Source organism: Mesoplodon bidens, assembly GCF_964165515.1.
Source record: "Mesoplodon bidens genome assembly, chromosome: 16".
In the NCBI taxonomy this organism is placed as follows: Eukaryota; Metazoa; Chordata; class Mammalia; order Artiodactyla; family Ziphiidae; genus Mesoplodon; species Mesoplodon bidens.
The window spans coordinates 34,078,055-34,095,790 of NC_138173.1; the positions used below are offsets into that span (position 1 = coordinate 34,078,055).

The 17,736-nt window shown below is 35.1% G+C and overlaps 2 protein-coding genes across 2 annotated transcripts in view; one reads left to right on the forward strand and one right to left on the reverse strand.

Annotated features, from left to right (window-relative positions):
• The window catches only part of NECAB1 (N-terminal EF-hand calcium binding protein 1), a 280,254-nt gene extending 273,381 nt beyond the window's left edge, over positions 1 to 6,873 (forward strand). Inside the window, exons 11-13 of the mRNA XM_081258474.1 lie at positions 1,459 to 1,536; positions 2,835 to 2,926; positions 6,714 to 6,873. Of these exons, the coding sequence (XP_081114600.1) occupies positions 1,459 to 1,536; positions 2,835 to 2,926; positions 6,714 to 6,739 (196 nt within the window). The 3' untranslated portion in view covers positions 6,740 to 6,873. The remainder of the gene's footprint in view (positions 1 to 1,458; positions 1,537 to 2,834; positions 2,927 to 6,713) is intronic.
• A 2,934-nt stretch (positions 6,874 to 9,807) lies between these two features.
• LOC308630232 (uncharacterized protein C8orf88) overlaps positions 9,808 to 17,736 on the reverse strand; it is a 50,645-nt gene continuing 42,716 nt past the window's right edge. The window contains exons 5-6 of the mRNA XM_081258720.1: positions 12,325 to 12,431; positions 9,808 to 10,121 (exon numbers count right to left, since the gene is read on the reverse strand). Coding sequence (XP_081114846.1) covers positions 10,098 to 10,121; positions 12,325 to 12,431 — 131 coding nt within the window. The 3' untranslated portion in view covers positions 9,808 to 10,097. The remainder of the gene's footprint in view (positions 10,122 to 12,324; positions 12,432 to 17,736) is intronic.

Here is a 17,736-nt window from a genome sequence, read left to right on the forward strand (position 1 = left end):
TGTAATAATATTTAATGGAGTATAATCTGCAAAACTACTGAATCACTATGCTGTATACCTGAAATATAATGTAAATCAACTATACTTCCATTTAAAAAAGCACCACATCTGATTTTTTTAAAAAAATCCTTATTGTTTTTCTAACCTCTGATTTTGATTTATAATCTGAATATACTGTGAAACGTTAGGCTGAACAAGCTGGACTTGTGGAATTAATTTTTTAAAGGAATCTTTATATTTGTGTCCTACTCTCCCTTAAATTTATGAATCTGTCCCCTCTTCCTTTCTTTCTACCTTAATTTGGGTCTTCATCATCTCTCACCAAAACTAATTTCACTACCTCTCTAGCTTTTCTTCCTGCTTTGAACTGTTCTCCATAGGCTACCTCACACGGCCATCAGAAGGATCTTTTTTTTTTTTTTTTTTTTTTTTTTTTCTTTTTGCGGTATGCGGGCCTCTCACTGTTGTGGCCTCTCCCGTTGCGGAGCACAGGCTCCGGACGCGCAGGCCCAGAGGCCATGGCTCACGGGCCCAGCCGCTCCGCGGCATATGGGATCCTCCCAGACCGGGGCACGAACCCGTATCCCCTGCATCGGCAGGCGGACTCTCAACCACTGCGCCACCAGGGAGGCCCAGAAGGATCTTTTAAAACCCAGCTTCAACCATGAGACTCTCCCTGATTTAAACCCTTTTGTGTCTCCTCATTGCTACCGGATTAAATCCAGTCTTCACCTCAACTTGTCTTTTCACCCACCTCCTCTCTCTTCACTACTCCAAAACATATTATGTAGGCTATTAGCCACTCTCAGGCTAGTCCAGAGGGCTGGAAGGAACAAATTTGTCTTCCCTAAATTGGAGAAGCAATTACAAAAAAACCTACAATTATGGCCAGAATATGGACTCAAACTTGATCTGGACAGCGAGAAAATTGAGAGGTGTGAATGTGTAAAAGAGAAAGGAGGACAAACACTGGACACTGGCAAAGTTGGAGTTAGTTGTATAGCAGTGTGGTCCAGGTGACTTAGCTTAAAGCAGGACCCCAAACAAAAGCTATCAATCCAGAGACAGAGGTAAGGGCAAGAGCTTTGGAGGTTGGACTGCTCCAAAGAGCTACACCTGAGGGCAAGGAAAGTGGCATACACTCACATTTTTCAGAACCCTGGCAAAACAGAACTCAAAGAATATTTTTGAATGGATATATGAATGAAATTTTACAAAGTTATATTTGTGTTTTCTAAAATATACTGAGACAGTATTCATGATGCCAAACCAGAAAACTAAAAAAGTATATTAAACAAACAGACATGTTAATCAATTATTGACAAAACTTCAATTTTCATGCAGGAACCATAGGTGTTTCCTATACAAATGGATAAGATTAGAGATGATTAGAAATATTAGTTTATTTCTTGTATTTAATTTCCTGTGGCTAATTACACCTTTCCTTTTCCATTTCAGTATTTCTATACAGAAGCTTTCAAATGAATCTCACTACACAATTTACGAGTTCTGGGAGAATAGTAGTGTGTGGAATAGGTAAGTTATGAGCAGGCCTTATTTTTTTAATTTTTTTGCCAGGGAGGTGGCAATATACATGATATAATTTTAGAACCTGTAGAAAAAACTCCATTCCCTTTACCTCACCTTAAAACCTGTCTCATTTGCTCATTTTCCTAAATCTCACTCTTTTTATGGATTTGAAATCACTTTCCTTTTGAAGCACAAAAACTTTTGGTTATGATCAGACTTTAAGAATTACCATTTTACTGATGCTTTCAGGTAAATAGATTTAGATGTGGGTCATGGGTGTCTAAGGTGTGCAGGGGTGGGAGACAAAGGATGCAGAAAAAGATGAAAAAAATTTTACTTCCTAATTTTTCTTAAGCTCTGTGGTTTTTATTTTGCAGTATAGCTATATATAATGGTTAAGATCATCATAGCTTAACAGCTTTTTGAAATGTCTTTACTTACTGCAAATAAAAGGGAAATTCAAGACATTGTTTGGAAAAGATTAAAAGCAAGTCAACTTCTCTTGTAATCATTCAGTTTTGTATATAATTATATTTGTTAACTATTCCTCGATAAAGTTAAAAAATAAATCAAGTTCTTTGAAATTAAAATTATTATTAATAAGTAACAAATATATAATTAGAAAAATGAGATGGAGGAAATTTTGCTATTCTGAGATTATATAAATAGTTCTAGTTGGCTTTAAATGGCACGGAGAATATAGCTCTCCAATAAGTCCATATTTTGGGGTGTTAAATTATGGTAATGAAACAAATACCTGGAAATTTAGTTGATACATATTTCACCTAAAAACTTTATTTTTGTGGCTATTTTAAACACTGTGCTATAATGCATAATGACATCAATAGAATTTCAGGCACAAAAGGGAGCTTTAAAGGCAACTTATTCAACTCTGTAGTTCCAGGCCTATACTTTTAGATGATTTTTCTTTCTTTTTATCCTCTAGAGATGGAAAATCTATAGTCTTTCTTCTTAGCTATCCTATTTTTTAAACATCCTGATGCCCAAGATAGTCTTCCTTCTGTTTAAACTTCTTGCTGCAATTACAGTTATCTCTTTTTGTTTTATCTTCTCTAGAGAATTAGTGCTCTCCTGTTTAAAAAAATAAAATTCTAGTGATACTTGTTAAATTACTCCTTAGTCTTTTTTTTAAGGGTAAATAACCAAGAAAATAAGTCCGTATTCAGGCACTTAATCTAAATCATCCGAAACCTTGCCACCTTGAGTGAATTTGAACTGTGCTACATTCTACTCAGGAAGATTGTAATAAATTGCACAGCCGTAACCTGTAATTATTTATACAGCCACCGTCAGATGAATTATAGCAAGACCTTCCAAAGAAGTAATGTGGATTTCTTGGAAACTCCAGAACTCACATCTACTATGCTAGTTCCTGGTAATTATCCTGGGTTCACAATTCTTCTATGTGCTTTTGTATTGCCTTTCTCTGTTTAAAAGACAGTATGTTCTAGCTCCTTCCCCTTCATCAACTGTACTCTATTTTTTTATCTATCTTAAAATTGGAGAGTGGGGGTAGGAAGTAAGAGATCTATATATTTTTTCTATTGCCTTTAGTCCTTAGTTGACCCTATTTGTATTGCTGGCTGTATTAAACCTAATATTAGTCATTTGCTGGTCACCTTCTAACAATTTGGGGTATAAATCATGACATTTCAAAAAATTATTCAAATGCTTTACTATATTATAGTGTATTGAATAAATTTGAAATAGGTGAACATAGATTGGAGATTAGAATGTTAGAAATATCTTTATTATAATAATTGTTAAAATATTTTTTGTAATTGGAAAAAAAGGAGAAGGGAAAGAAATTTGAAATGAACTTGTCTGAGAAGTCTGGCCTAGCCAAAGCTTATTTAAGATAGTTGAAAAAAATTATTTGTACAAAAATTATTTGTTCATCTACCCATCCATTCAATTACCAATTAAACTACTTTTACTGAATGTTAATAAGTGCTAGGCACTGGGGATACTGGGGTTCCTAGCCTGTTTACTAGCACTGATTGAGCTCCAATTATGAACAAGCATTGTGTTGGGAGCTACAGAGGGTACAAAGTAAAAATACAGTCACTACCCATAAAATGCTTTCTGTCCAGTAGGAAAGACAAATGTTTGCAGAAAAATAACAAGCTCAGGACATACATAGTAGTTACCCATTAGAGTAATGTGCTATGTGAATTTAGAGGAGTGGATTGCCTCTTTAACAGTTTTTAATGAGGAGATGATCCTTGAGCTGGACTTTAAAAAATGAGATTTGGACAAATAAAGATGGAGAAGAAGGGTACTTAGATAGAGGTAAATTGTAGACATGAACAAATGTAAGAAATGTTAAATGTGCTGTGTTAATTGGTGCAAAGATATGATTAAAGCATAAGGCTTGTATATGGTACATGTGCAAAGAGAGGAGAGAGTAGGAAATGGGAGTTGAAAATATAATAAGGAATTTTAACTTTCTTCTTACAGTATTAGAGTCATTAAAGGTTTTTGAGAGGGCTAGTGAATGCTCTAATCAGTAGTAACTGTGGCAGGAGGGAGAAAGGTGAATGTCATGAGAGGAGAGAAATTGGTCAGGCTGGGCAATAATCTAGGCCAGGAAAAAAAAGCATCTGAACCAAGAAGATACCCATAGAGTTCCCTTGCAGATAACATTTTCAGGAGTTAACCATAGCAAGATGATGGTTGAAGCCGGGGATTGGTGAGAAAGTGTGTAGGTAAGAAGAAAATATCTAACAGAAGCCTGAGGAACTGTCTGTATTTAAAAGGTTGGGAGAGAAAAGCTTCCTTTCATTAAGGAGACTGAGGGGAACCAGACATAGGAGAGTCACAGTTGCAGAGTATCAAGGAAACCAAAAGAGGAGTAACATGCAAGATACAGTGCTCCTCAGGGGGCCTATGTAGTAGAGCATGGCTGAAGAGAATGGGACTGAAAATTGGATTTGACAAGAGAGGTTTTAATAAAATGGTAGGAATTTTAAAATTAGGGTAGATTTTGATGGATTGGTAATAAATGGAAAATGAAAAAGTCAATTCTGGAATTGAAGCTAGGTGAGGAGATGGGGAGATCAGGTGTGAATGCTTTCAAGTTGGCTGACTCTGACAGTCTCAGCCTGATTTTTTTTTTTTTTTTTTTTTTTTTTTTTTGCGGTACGCGGGCCTCTCACTGTTGTGGCCTCTCCCGTTGCGGATCACAGGCTCCGGACGCGCAGGCTCAGCGGCCATGGCTTATGGGCCTAGCCACTCCGCGGCATGTGGGATCCTCCCAGACCGGGGCACAAACCCGTGTCCCCTGCGTCGGCAGGCAGACTCTCAACCACTCTGCCACCAGGGAAGCCCTCAGCCTGATTTTTAATATGTATTTACTCTAGATCTTAAGGGCAGGTTTATGCACTATTAGTGTCATTGGTACATGCATTCTATTACTCTTTCTCAGAGCATTTCCTAATTTAGAGAGAAAAACTGAGTACAGATAACACTGGATCAATTCCTGTTCTCAGAATTCAGATGAATATAATTTAATGCCTTTTAATAGCTACCCTATTTTTCATTGATTTTCACATCACATCTAATTTCTACGACCACTGGAATTTGATAGAAAAAAAAGTTAGGTTTGATTCTAACACAATTTTAAAAACCTACTTCAAACAAGATTTTTAACATCTATTGGGTCATCCTACTCTATTTTAAACTGAAAGTTCTATCACTCTTAACAGCTGACTTCCCTTGGGGACAAACAGCAGATATATCTCCCTGGACAAAAAGCTGAAATTAGCTTATAAATATTATTTATGATTTTAATGTCAATATGACATATTTATAAGAACTAGTTTTGTGCATTTTGTTTATGTAGTTTTGAAATGCTGCATACATTTTGACCTAAAATAAAAATCTGAAAGTTATTACAGTTAGAAACACAGAATGAGTAGGTTTGCATTACTAATTCACAAATAAAAATTTCTAATAAGACTGCTTTTTAATTAAGATTTCTAAGTGGTTTACTTAAGATACATCTTAAGAAATAAAGCAGGGACTTCCCTGGTAGTGCAGTGGTTAAGAATCTGCCTACCAATGCAGGGGACATGGGTTCAAGCCCTGGTCCGGAAAGAGCCCACATGCCACAGAGCAGCTAAGCCCGTGTGCCACAACTACTGAGTCTGCGCTCTAGAGCCTGTGAGCCACAACTACTGAGCCGCGTGCCACACCTACAGAAGCCCATGCACCTAGTGCCCGTGTTCCATCCGCAATAAGAGAAGCCACCTCAGTGGGAAGCCCGAGCACCGCAACGAAGAGTAGACCCCGCTCGCCGCAACTAGAGAAAGCCCGCGAGCAGCAACAAAGACCCAACGCAGCCAAAAATAAAACTAAATAAAACAAATTTATTTAAATAAATAAATAATAAAGCAACTAAACCAGTCTGCACCAGACACAAAAATATAAACCAAAATATATTCCTATGAACTCTCAAATATAAAAATCACTTAAATGAGGCATACTGGAATATGGAGCCTATGCTGATAAGCCATCATAAAACACCCAGACAAAAAGAGCATGAGAATTGGTCTGTGGAGCAGAATCTCCCTTGGCAAAGGAGAAAGCCTTATGGTTATGGGAAAAAAGGATACATAAGAAAGTAAGATCCTATTGCCAGTCAGTGTATTATTTAAACAGCTTTGAAAACAAATTTTAAACCTTTACATTTGTCTGTTTCTCACCTCATTCCACCAATCTTACTTCTTTGACATAGGTTTGTCTTTGGGATACTTACATTTACTGGGGAAAATATTTCTAATTTTACAATACAGATATACTAAAAAAATATTATTTAAAACACATCCACTTGCTTATACCCAAACTTTCTGAACTGGGTAGGTTAAAACAACAACAACATGATTTTATCTTCAGGGCGTTTATAATCTCATTGCCAAGACAAGCTCTATTCATATATAACAAAAACTTTTTAGTTAGACTGCAACCAAGTGCCAAAAGATATGGTACAACTAACAAGTGCACAGGAAAGTTCAATCAAGTCAGGAAATAGTAACTTGAAAGATAATTATACAGACTAAAGATGAGGGAAAATAGTCTCTTTAAGAATGACTTGCACCTTGAACTAACTTAGCCCTAGCAGGTATTTTCATTATTTAAAAAAACTCTTTTTCTCTTTTCAGCTTCTTGGTGGATCCTGAACAACTAGCTGTTCCTTAACATTTTCTTTATGGTTCCAAGAAAAAAACAACTGTTCTTATCTAAAATGTGAATTAGAAAATTCTCTGTACTTATTAATCTACTCTCTACTTTTGTTTAAATATATTTACCCTAAGATGTGCACTCTTCTTAAATGTCTTCTATCATCTTATCTTTCATGTAAATTTTAGCTCAACTTTCAATGTTCACTATTATCCTCAATATTTGCTGCTGTATTGCTACATACAATAAACCTAAAACCCTTTAGTCTCAAAATCATAATATATGAAAAGTATACACATAAAGAAACAAAATTGTTATTATAGAGAAAAAAATATTTAAAGTGAGAGCTTTTAGACTATTACTTCATAGGACAGCTTTTGTAGATCTGTCATAAACTAAAAAGGTTAAATCAGTGTTCTGTGATTTTTAAGTATCTGATTTTCCATGAGTGAAATGTATTCTTCAGTAATACCTACTCCATTCCCAACTCAGGATCCTATAACTATTCACTTTATGTTATTTAAAAAGCTAATACATGATCCAATATGACTGGTATCCTTATATGCAGAGAGAGAGAGCAGGGATGCATGTGCATCCCTGTTGTTTAAGCTTAAAAAAACATTAATACATGAGCATAAACCAATCTTCATTATAACCAATAGAATCTCTATCCATCTGTCAAGTTATAAACTGGTTTTTCATAAGTGAGCAATTCTGTGACAGGGTACCATTTAGTAATGTAACACCATTATATAATTTGTTAGCATCATAATTCCATGTATGTAAGTTAAACAAATCAAGAAAAGAGTTTTACTTTAAGAAAATGTGGTTCAAAATTTTTGGCACATGATCCAGAGGTCTAACTTTACTTATGAAAAATAGACATTTGCATTTAAATAATGATTTCAAATATTTTAAAACCAAAATTTTAACCTAAGTGAACAAAGAATTATAAAACAAGTATAAACTTTAGGGAAATAATAAAATATGTACTGGACAAAAAACATCTATTTTTCAGTTTCAACACTAGAATGACTACAACCCCAGTTTCACCAGAACAACTAAAACTATATACCTTATATATTCTGCTGTACAAGCTCATAAATCAAATATTTTTAATAAAATCTCTTTTATTCTGATAAATGCCACTAATGAAAATGCAATGCATATAGAAATTTGTTTATTCTCTAGTCCAATTTCCTCTGAAACCACAGGTCTTCCAGGAAACAAACATAAGGTGAATTTTTCCTTTTTTTTTTTTAAACTCAGACAAAAAAGAAGGTTGAACTAAAATTTTATTTTTTAAATATAAAAGTTAACCTAACATATTTTCTCAAACTAACTTTTACCAATACCTTTGTGTACTCTCAGTCCTCATTCAGTCTAAATAAAATTAAAGAATTTTTAATAGCTTCTAATAGAAATAGGTAGTAAATATTGACATGCACACATGTGTGTGTATATGTTTATGTGTGTGTGTGTGTGTGTGTGGTCATTTCTAAAGATGACAAACACTATGAAACAACACCTGGCTCAACTCTTTTAATTTATATATAAAGCAAAGAACAACATGAATGGAGATGTAGAATGATTATTCAAATAAGCTATACATATGTAAAAAGGCAAATAGATAATAAAACAGTCTTTGCAGTCTCACTCTGATTATATATGGTAAGAAAGGATCAAAAGACTTTGAAACCTCGGGGACTTCTAATATACAAACTCTTCTTGAAAACGCTGGTTATAAATGATTTCAAAAATAGAAATTATAGCTAATCAATATATTATTCTGGCCAGTCCATTTCTGTATCAGATTCAGAAAGTACATCAAGTCTTTTGGATACTAGGCACTTTCCAAAGGTAGAATGGTAGTATGACTTTAAAAGGGGTCTGCCCTCAGTAACAGTGCTAAATGGAAGGGCTCTTTGGATTCTAAATTGGAATAGGTTCGATCATATTTTTTTTAACTAAAGTCAACAGACTTGGATAATAGGCAAATAATAAAGCAAACCAATTTAATTATATGGTAATTCTGACCCCAGCTCTTTTAAAATTATTTTTATTGAGATGACCCCAGCTCTTATATAAATTACATGTATTTTTGTGTATGTGTGTGTATTCATACACATATAAATACTAGAATCTATAATATAAAGGGAAATAGTAGGGCAAAAATGAGTGTAAAAAACGGGGCTGTAGGTATAAACTCATTTTTAAGTAACCAATAATTTTATGGCTAGTGAAGGTTCTTTTTTCTTTCCTATTTGAAAAGCAATCTTTTTCTGAGGAACAAAGCAATGAAAAGTAGTATACTAAAGACCAAGTTGGGAAACCTGCCATGGACTAAAGTTTGAATCTGGGTAGCAAGTCTAAAGACCAGTGAAGAAAAAGGTACTGGTTTTAGGAGTTCAGAATTCAGTTTAAGATAAACTTTCTGCCAAATGATGTCCTTGAATGCCTTGCCAATAGACCCAGGGATCTGAGAGATTCTGAGGATAGAACTAGGGAGAGTTTACACTTACCTTTATATGAGCAATTCTTTGTGACACTGTGCTGGAACAAACTTTTCTTTTTAACAAGAGTGAAAAATTGTAGGAGATTTATTGTATAGAACTTATAGGAGCTAAAAGTTTAAACCTCCAAATTCTTCATCCATACACTTGTTATAGAAATTATAGCACTGAAACTTAATGCACCTCAATTATTTGTAAATACCTCAATTATTCCTCTTTTGGAAATAAAAGAATCTTAGACAATGTTGTTATTATCACAAACCTAGAGAACAATCATATATTTGAAAAGAAATACTTCTTAAAATATTCTCCCTCCTATCACTGAGAACTATTCATTGAGCATCCTGAATCATTCTAAACCTCTAGAGAGATTGTAACGACCCTTTCAAGTGCTGGTATGAAATCAGTGGGAAACAGAACAAAAGCAACTTTAAAAGCAACAAGAAATTATGTAGCATATATACATTGTAGCATATACTTTATATTTGAGAATCCTTACAGCTTACATTTCCATTCCATTATTACAAGTGATGAAAAACAAAAATTGCAAGTAGCATGCAAATTATAAGTACAGTCTTCCCATTTCACTAACCAAATTCCTACTTTCCAGTGTTACTTCCCAATTTATGCAGAAAACTGCCTGCAAAGCTGAAACTGATTAGAAAATTCTTTACAGTTTAAAATATCTCTTTCTCATTTTAGGACAAACCAAATACCCAACCATCAGAATTAAAAATAAATTGAATTGTTACAGTCCATTACAGTTATTGTTACTAGATCCACTTCATTTGCACGTGTCCAAATTATAAAATTAATAATTCTTTATCTTCAAATACATACATTCTTAAAATGCTACTTAAAGCTTTGGCTGTTTTCCTGTAATAAAGAAGAAAAAGTTAACTTATCAATTAGATTGAATGAACGTAGCTTTTACTAATTAGTTTATCAAACCAAATATTGTGACCTATTAAGTGTTTTCAGATCTAAATGCATGTTACTATAGAAACTATTAAGTAACTGGAATTTGTCAAATAAAGCAGTTCTTCTGTGTTTAATAAAACTTATATAATACATATATTATATTTAAATATATTAGATTGTATTCCAAACCGTTGTTCTGTTTTTGTGGCACCTAATTTTTAGAAAATGTTATTAATGCATAAAACAAAAGTAAACTCAAAATAATGCATATGTCAAACTTTTATTGACAAAATAAAATGTTGTTAGAAGTGGAAAGCCTTCAAATGATAAAGTGACTATATTTTATATAGCACTGAAGTTTAGATTTATTCTTATAGACCAAGGATTATATGCCCCTAAGATCTCTGAACAAGTAGAAAAATTCAAATATCATCAAGGATGCTTTACTTCATTAAATAGTCCTTTACCTCATTAAATAGTGAGTCCTTTACCTCATTAAATAGTCCTTTATCTCATTAAATACTGAGCAAGGTATTATGAAAAAAACTTTTAAATTTATGCTTTAATTTTAAAAAGAATTGGCTGGATGTCTGCAAGGTAGTAAGTTTAAATTAAGAGCCATTGATACACTATGAATAAACTAAAATACAAAAATCTGTAATTATGAAAAAAAGCTATGGATTCCAAAGGGTAAGAAATCCCCCAAATGGAGAACACAGGATGTATTTTATATCTCACATTTGACCCATTCTTAGCATACCTATATTATGAACTCATCTCAGTAGAATACTACAGGCATTCCTTACTTTACTGCTCTTTGTAAATACTGTGTTTTTTACAAATTGAAGGGTTGTGGCAACCTTGCATCAAACAAGCCTGTGGGTACCATTTTTCCAACACCATCTGCTCACTTTGAGTCTCTGTGTTATATTTTGGTAATTCTCCCAATATTTCAAACATTTTCATTATTATCATTATGCTTGTTATAGTGATCTGTGAACAGTTATCTTCAATGTTACATAGCGAAAAGATTACAACTTGCTGAAGGCTCAGATGTTGGTTAGCATTTATTAGCAATAAATAAATAAGGTGTTTTTTAATTAAGATATGTAAATAGTTTTTTTTCAGACATAATGTTATTGCACAACTAAGAGCAGTATAGTATAAACATAACTTTTATATGCACTGGGAAACCAAAACATTTGTGTGACTCCCTTTATTGCGATATTTGTTTGGAACCAAACTCGCAACATCTCCGAGGTACGCCTGTATACCTTTTATATGCCTTTACCTGTATAAAATGGTGTTTATGAAAACTATAAATAAAAGAAATTCAAATTACAGTCAAAACGGAAGACAATAAAAGATGAAAATCAACACCTACTGAGTATATAATAAGTACCATACTAAAAGCAATTTCATACATTTCATTTAACCCTAACAATTAGAAATCATCCCCTTATCACAATTGCAAAACTGAAGCTCAAGAACGTTAAGTGACTTGCGTAAGTTTGAACAATATACCAGTACACAGGTGGAGCTACAACTTGAACCCAAGCCTGACATGAAACTCATGTCCTTTCCAATCAATATCCTGAAAGATACATGTATGTATTTACTGTGTGTATTTAGTCTGATAGAATTTGATGAGGTGACACAGAAATATAAAGGGCTAAGAAACAGCAAAGACGTGTTGAAGAATAGTTGTGTTGTTTTACTGTTTAAAAGGAGTAACTGAACAGAACAGAAACAGACCACGTGTAAATATATTGCTGCAAAGGTGGCAGAGGACTATCCTTTCACTAAATATTGCTAGGATGACTGGATATCCATGCAGAAAAAAATAAAACTTCACCCCTACCTCACACCATATAGTAAAATCAATTTCAGGTGAATTATAAAACTTAACTGAAAAACAAAATAGAAAAATATTTCCTAAAATATGACAATTCCATTCCATTTTTGACCAGAGTGGTAATTACTTACAGTAATTGGTTATATTATACATTTACATTTATGTACTTTTCTGAATTATATTTCACAATGAGAAAGATTAAAAAGGTTTAAAAGACACATATTTTAGAATTAAAACAATACAAAAATCTTTAAAAGATAAATATTTAGAATTAAAACAATACAAAATTAGAAAACTACTTACTGGTTTTTGAAGTACAATGGGATGATCAGGCAGAAAGTCTGGTTTTTTTCTGCAGATGGAAACACTTGAGAGCTTCAACAGGAAATCTCTGCTGTATTTGATTCTCTCTGTAGATATCAAAACATCAAATGTAATGTTATAAAGCACAGAACTCTCCCAGAACACTTTTTGGCTCATTTCTTTCTGGATGTCCCTTAACTGTCCATTATTTTATAAAATGGTAAGTAGTTTTTACGTAAAAGAGAAGTGGGGAAAAAGCTCTGACAAACATCTACTGCCTCCAATTGTCCTTTTAGATAGAAACAAAGCCAATTAACCAAGGAAACATTTCAGAAACTTGGTAATGCATTGCTTCTTTTATCTGGTTATTCATATCTAGTAAAGAAATCTTCTATTATAAAATATAACAGGTATAACACCTATTGGGCAATTCAGATCCCGATAAGCCTATGGAAATGGAACCCTAATAAGCCTGTCTAGTCCTTATATTAACTTACTAAAAATTTAATACAATTCAATAAATTCAAGAAACATTTATTGTAGGTAATGGTGAAAAAGGTCCAAAATAGGGTCCCTATCTTCAAGGGGAACAATGATTCAAATATCTGCAGATTTCTCATCAGAGACTGTCACCATCTTGGCCTATATTAGACCATTTGCTGGGCCAGAAATAGTGGAGCTATAATCTTTAAATTTCTAACAGAAAAGGACTGACAACCTAGATTTTGATATTGTGAAATAATAGAAAAAATATATATGAGTTTCTGTCCCTGTTCCTGGCACAGAACTCCTTTCCCTTATATTTTCCTAAGTGATAAGAGCACTAAGAGCATCTTTTGTTCTAATATTTGTTCCTTGACACTAGTTCCTGACACAGAGCTGCTAAATCTCTGAAAATTTTCTGGGTGATTTGGTCTTCTGTTCTAATGAGGTGACTCTTGGTGGGCTCCTGGATGGGGGCTGATAACCAGAAAGACCAAGCCATGATTAGAAGCTTGGAACTTTCAGCCCCACCCATACGTCCTCTGAGAAGGGGAGAGGGACTGGAAATTGAGTTAAGGATCGATGGTGCCTACGTGATGAAGCCTCCATAAAAATAAAAAATGTAAAGCGTTTGGAGAGATTCTGGGTGGGTGAATACATCCATGTAACAGAGAGTGGTGTAACTCAACTCCACAGAAGCTCCTGCACTTGGGACCCTACAAAACCCTGCCCTATGTATATCTTCATTTGGCTATTCATCTATATTCTTTATCATACCCTTAATTATGTAATAAGCTGGTAAATGTAAGAAAGTGGTTTTCCTAAGTTCTGTAAGCTGTCCTAGAAAATGACAGAATCCAAGAAGGGGGTCTTGGGAACCTTTACTTGTAACTGTCATCGGAAGTGGAGGGTAGTCTTATGTGACCAGGTGATTACCCTGTGGCAGCTACATTAATTCCGGTTAATATCAGAATTAACTTGAATTACAGGACACCAAGCTGGTTTCACAATGAATTGCTTGATATATGGAAAAACCTCACATCTAGTGCCACAAGTGTTGTGAGTATAGTAGAGTATTGAGAGTAGAGGAAAAACACAGGAGGAGTGTAGTTTTTCCCTTATACATAGCCAGTGAAAAAAATCTTTCAGGAATGCATATGAAGTAAAAAATATTTTCAGATGAAAGAAAACTAAAAGAATTTGTCACCAGCTGACCTGATCTATAAGAAACACTAAAGAAAGTCCTCCAGGTTGAAGGGAAATGATGCCAGACAGAGCCTTTCATCTTAAGATTTAAAGGAGAACAAATGAGAAATGGCAAATAGCCGAATAAATATAACAGACTTCTTTTTTTCCCCCTTATCTAAGTTTTATGAAAATATGTATGATTGTTGAAAAGCAAAACTTCTGACACTGTTTGGTGAGATTTCCAAGGTATGGAGATATAATGCATATAGCTATAGCAAAAAGATCAAGGCAGGGGGATAAAGGAAAGGAAAGTACATATGGTTGCAAAGTTTTGCCATCACTGTTTTGCATGATGTACAATATTAACAAGTACACTAAGAAAGTTACATGTTATAATCCCTAGATCAACAACTTAAAAATACAAAGAAATACAGCTAAAAATACAATAGATATAATTAAATGCCAAAAATGAAACTTAACAAAATCCAAAAGAAAGAACAGGGGAAAACAAAAACAAACAAAAATGAGGACAAACAGAAAACAAATAATAAAATGATATGCCTAAATTCAACCATATCACATTAAATCTCAATGGTCTAAAACAGGGTCAGCAAAATTTTTCTGTAAATGACCAGAAAGTAAATACTTGAAGAGTTTGGGACATATAATCTCTGTCACAACTACTCAACTCTGTCTTGTAGCAGGAAAGCAAACAGATAATAACTAAATAAAGCATGTGGCTGTATTCCAATAAAATTTAATTTCCAAATTGGGCATTTGGCCTGTGGGCCATAGTATACTCACTCCTAAGATAAACACTGCAATTAAAGGCCATAAATTGACACAACAAATAAAAAAAGACACTGTTACATGCTGCCTGCAAGAGATACACATTAAACATAAAGACACAGATAGGTTGAAAGTAAATGGATATAAAAAGATATACCACACGAAGACTAAGAACAAGAAGGCTAGAGTGGCTCTTAACATTAGATAAAGAGATAACAATTATCAATGTGTTGTGCCTAAGGATAGAGATTCAAAATGCATGAAGGAAAAATTGACAGAAATAAAGGTGGCAACACACAATTCCACAAAAATATTAGGTAATGTAAAAACCCTTCCCTCAGCAACTGATATAACTAGAGAAAAAAAATCAGAAAAGACACAGATCTTAACAATACTATGGACCACCTTGATTTAACTGACAATTATAAAAGTTACATCAACAACTGCAAAATACAAATTATATTCACAGGGATATGGTACAGTAACCAAGACACACTATATGTTGGCTATAAAACAAGTTTCAATAAATTTAAGAGGCTTGGATAAAAGAGGACTCAAATAAATAAAATCAGAAATGAAAGGGGAGACATTACAATTGATACCACAGAGATACAAAGGATAAGATTATATTATGAACAATTATACGCAACAAATTTGACAACCTCTAAGAAACCGATAAATTCCTAGAAACATACAACCTACCAAGACTGAATCATGAAGAAACAGAAAATATGAAATTGAATCAGTAATCAAAAACCTCCCAACAGACAGAAGTCCAGGACCATATGGCTTCACTGGTGAATTCTACCAACGATTCAAAGGAAAATCAATACCAATCCTCAAACTATTCCAAGAAATAGAAGAGCAGGGAACACTCCCAAATTCAATTTATGAGGCCAGCATCACCCTGATGCAAAAACCAGAAAAAGATGCCATGAAAAAAGAAAATTACAGGCCAATATCCCTGATGAACATAGATACAAAAATCCTCAACAAAATATTAGCAAACCAAATTCAACAATACATTAAAAGGATCATATAGCATGATCAAGTGGGATTTATTCCAGGGATGTAAGGATGATTCAATATCCACAAATCAATCAATGTGATATACCACATCACAAAATGAAGGACAAAAATCATATGATATCTCAATAAATACAGAAAAATCATTGGACAAAATTCAACATCAGTTTATGCTTAATACTCTCAACAAAGTAGATATATAGGGAATATACCTCAACCTAATAAATGCCATATATGACAAGCCCACAGCTAACATCATACTCAGTGGTGAAAAGCTGAAAGCTTTACTTCTAACAGTAGGAACAAGACAAGGATGGCCACTCTTACCTCTTTTATTCAATATAGTATTAGAACTCCTAGCCAGAGCAATTTAGCAAAAAAAAAAGAAAAAGGTATTCAAATTGGAAAGGAAGAAGTAAAACTGTCACTATCTGCAGGTGACATAAAGAAAACGCTGAAGTCTCTACCAAAAACTGTTAGAACTAATAAGTGAATTGAGAAAAGTTGCAGGACACAAAATCAATATACAAAAATTTGTTGTTTTCTATACACAAATAAACTGTCACAAAGAAAACTAAGAAAAAAATCCCAATTTCAATTGCAACAAAGATAAAAAAAACCTAGGAATAAATTTAATCAAGGAGGGAAAGACCTGTATGCATTAAGACATTAATTAAAGAAAATGAAGATGACACAAATAAATGGAAAGATATTCTGTGCTCATGGATCACAAGAATTAATATCATGAAAATATCCATATTACCCAAAGCAATCTACAGATTCAATGCAATCCCTATCAAAATTCCAATGGCATTTTTCACAGAAATTGAACAAAAAATTCCTAAAATTCATAAAATTTGTATGGAATCACAAAAGACCCCAAATAGCCAAAGCAATCTTGAGAAAGGACAACAAAGATGGAGGTAGCACACCCCCTGATTTCAAACTATATTACAAAGCTATAGTAATCAAAACAGTATGGGACTTCCGGGGAAGATGGCGGAAGAGTAAGATGTGGAGATCACCTTCCTCCCCACAGCTACACCAGAAATACAGCTACACGTGGAACAACTCCAACAGAACACCTACTGAACGCTGGCAGAAGACCTCAGACCTCCCAAAGGCAAGAAACTCCCTCCCATACCTGGGTAGGGCAAAGCGGAGAGATTCCCGCACAGAGGATCGGTGCCAACCGGCACTCACCAGCCCAAGAGGCTTGTCTGCTCGCCTGCCAGGGCGGGCGGCACTTGGAGCTGAGGCTCAGCCTTCAGTCGGAGCACAGGGAGAGGACTGGGGCTGGGGGTGTGAACACAGCCTGAAGGGGCTAATGCACCACAGCTAGCCGGGAGGGAGTCTGGGAAAAAGTCTGGACCTGCCGAAGAGGCGAGAGACTTTTTCTTCCCTCTTTGTTTCATGGTGCGCGAGGAGAGGGGTTTAGAGCGCTGCTTAAAGGAGCTCCAGAGACGGGCGCGAGCCGCGGCTGAAAGCACGGACCCCAGAGACAGGTGTGGGATGATGGGGCTGCTGCCGCTGCCACGAGGCCTGTGTGCGAGTGCAGGTCACTGTCCATGCCCCCCTTCCGGGGAGGCTGTGCAGCCTGTCACTGCCGGGGTCCCGGGATCCAGGGATGGCTTCCCTGGGAGAACGCATGGCGCGCCTCGGGCTAGGGCAATGTCACGCCGGACTCTGCCACTGCAGGCTTGCCCCGTACAGCATGCCCCTCCCTCCCCTAAGGCCTGAGTGAGCCAGAGTCCCTGAAGCAGCTGCTCCTTTAACCCTGTCCTGTCTCAGCGAAGAACAGACTCCCTCTGGCGACCTACACGGAGAGGCGGGGCCAAATCCAAAGCTGAGACCCGGGAGCTGTGAGAACAAAGAAGAGAAAGGGAAATCTCTCCCAGCAGCCTCAGAAGCAGCGGATTAAAGCTC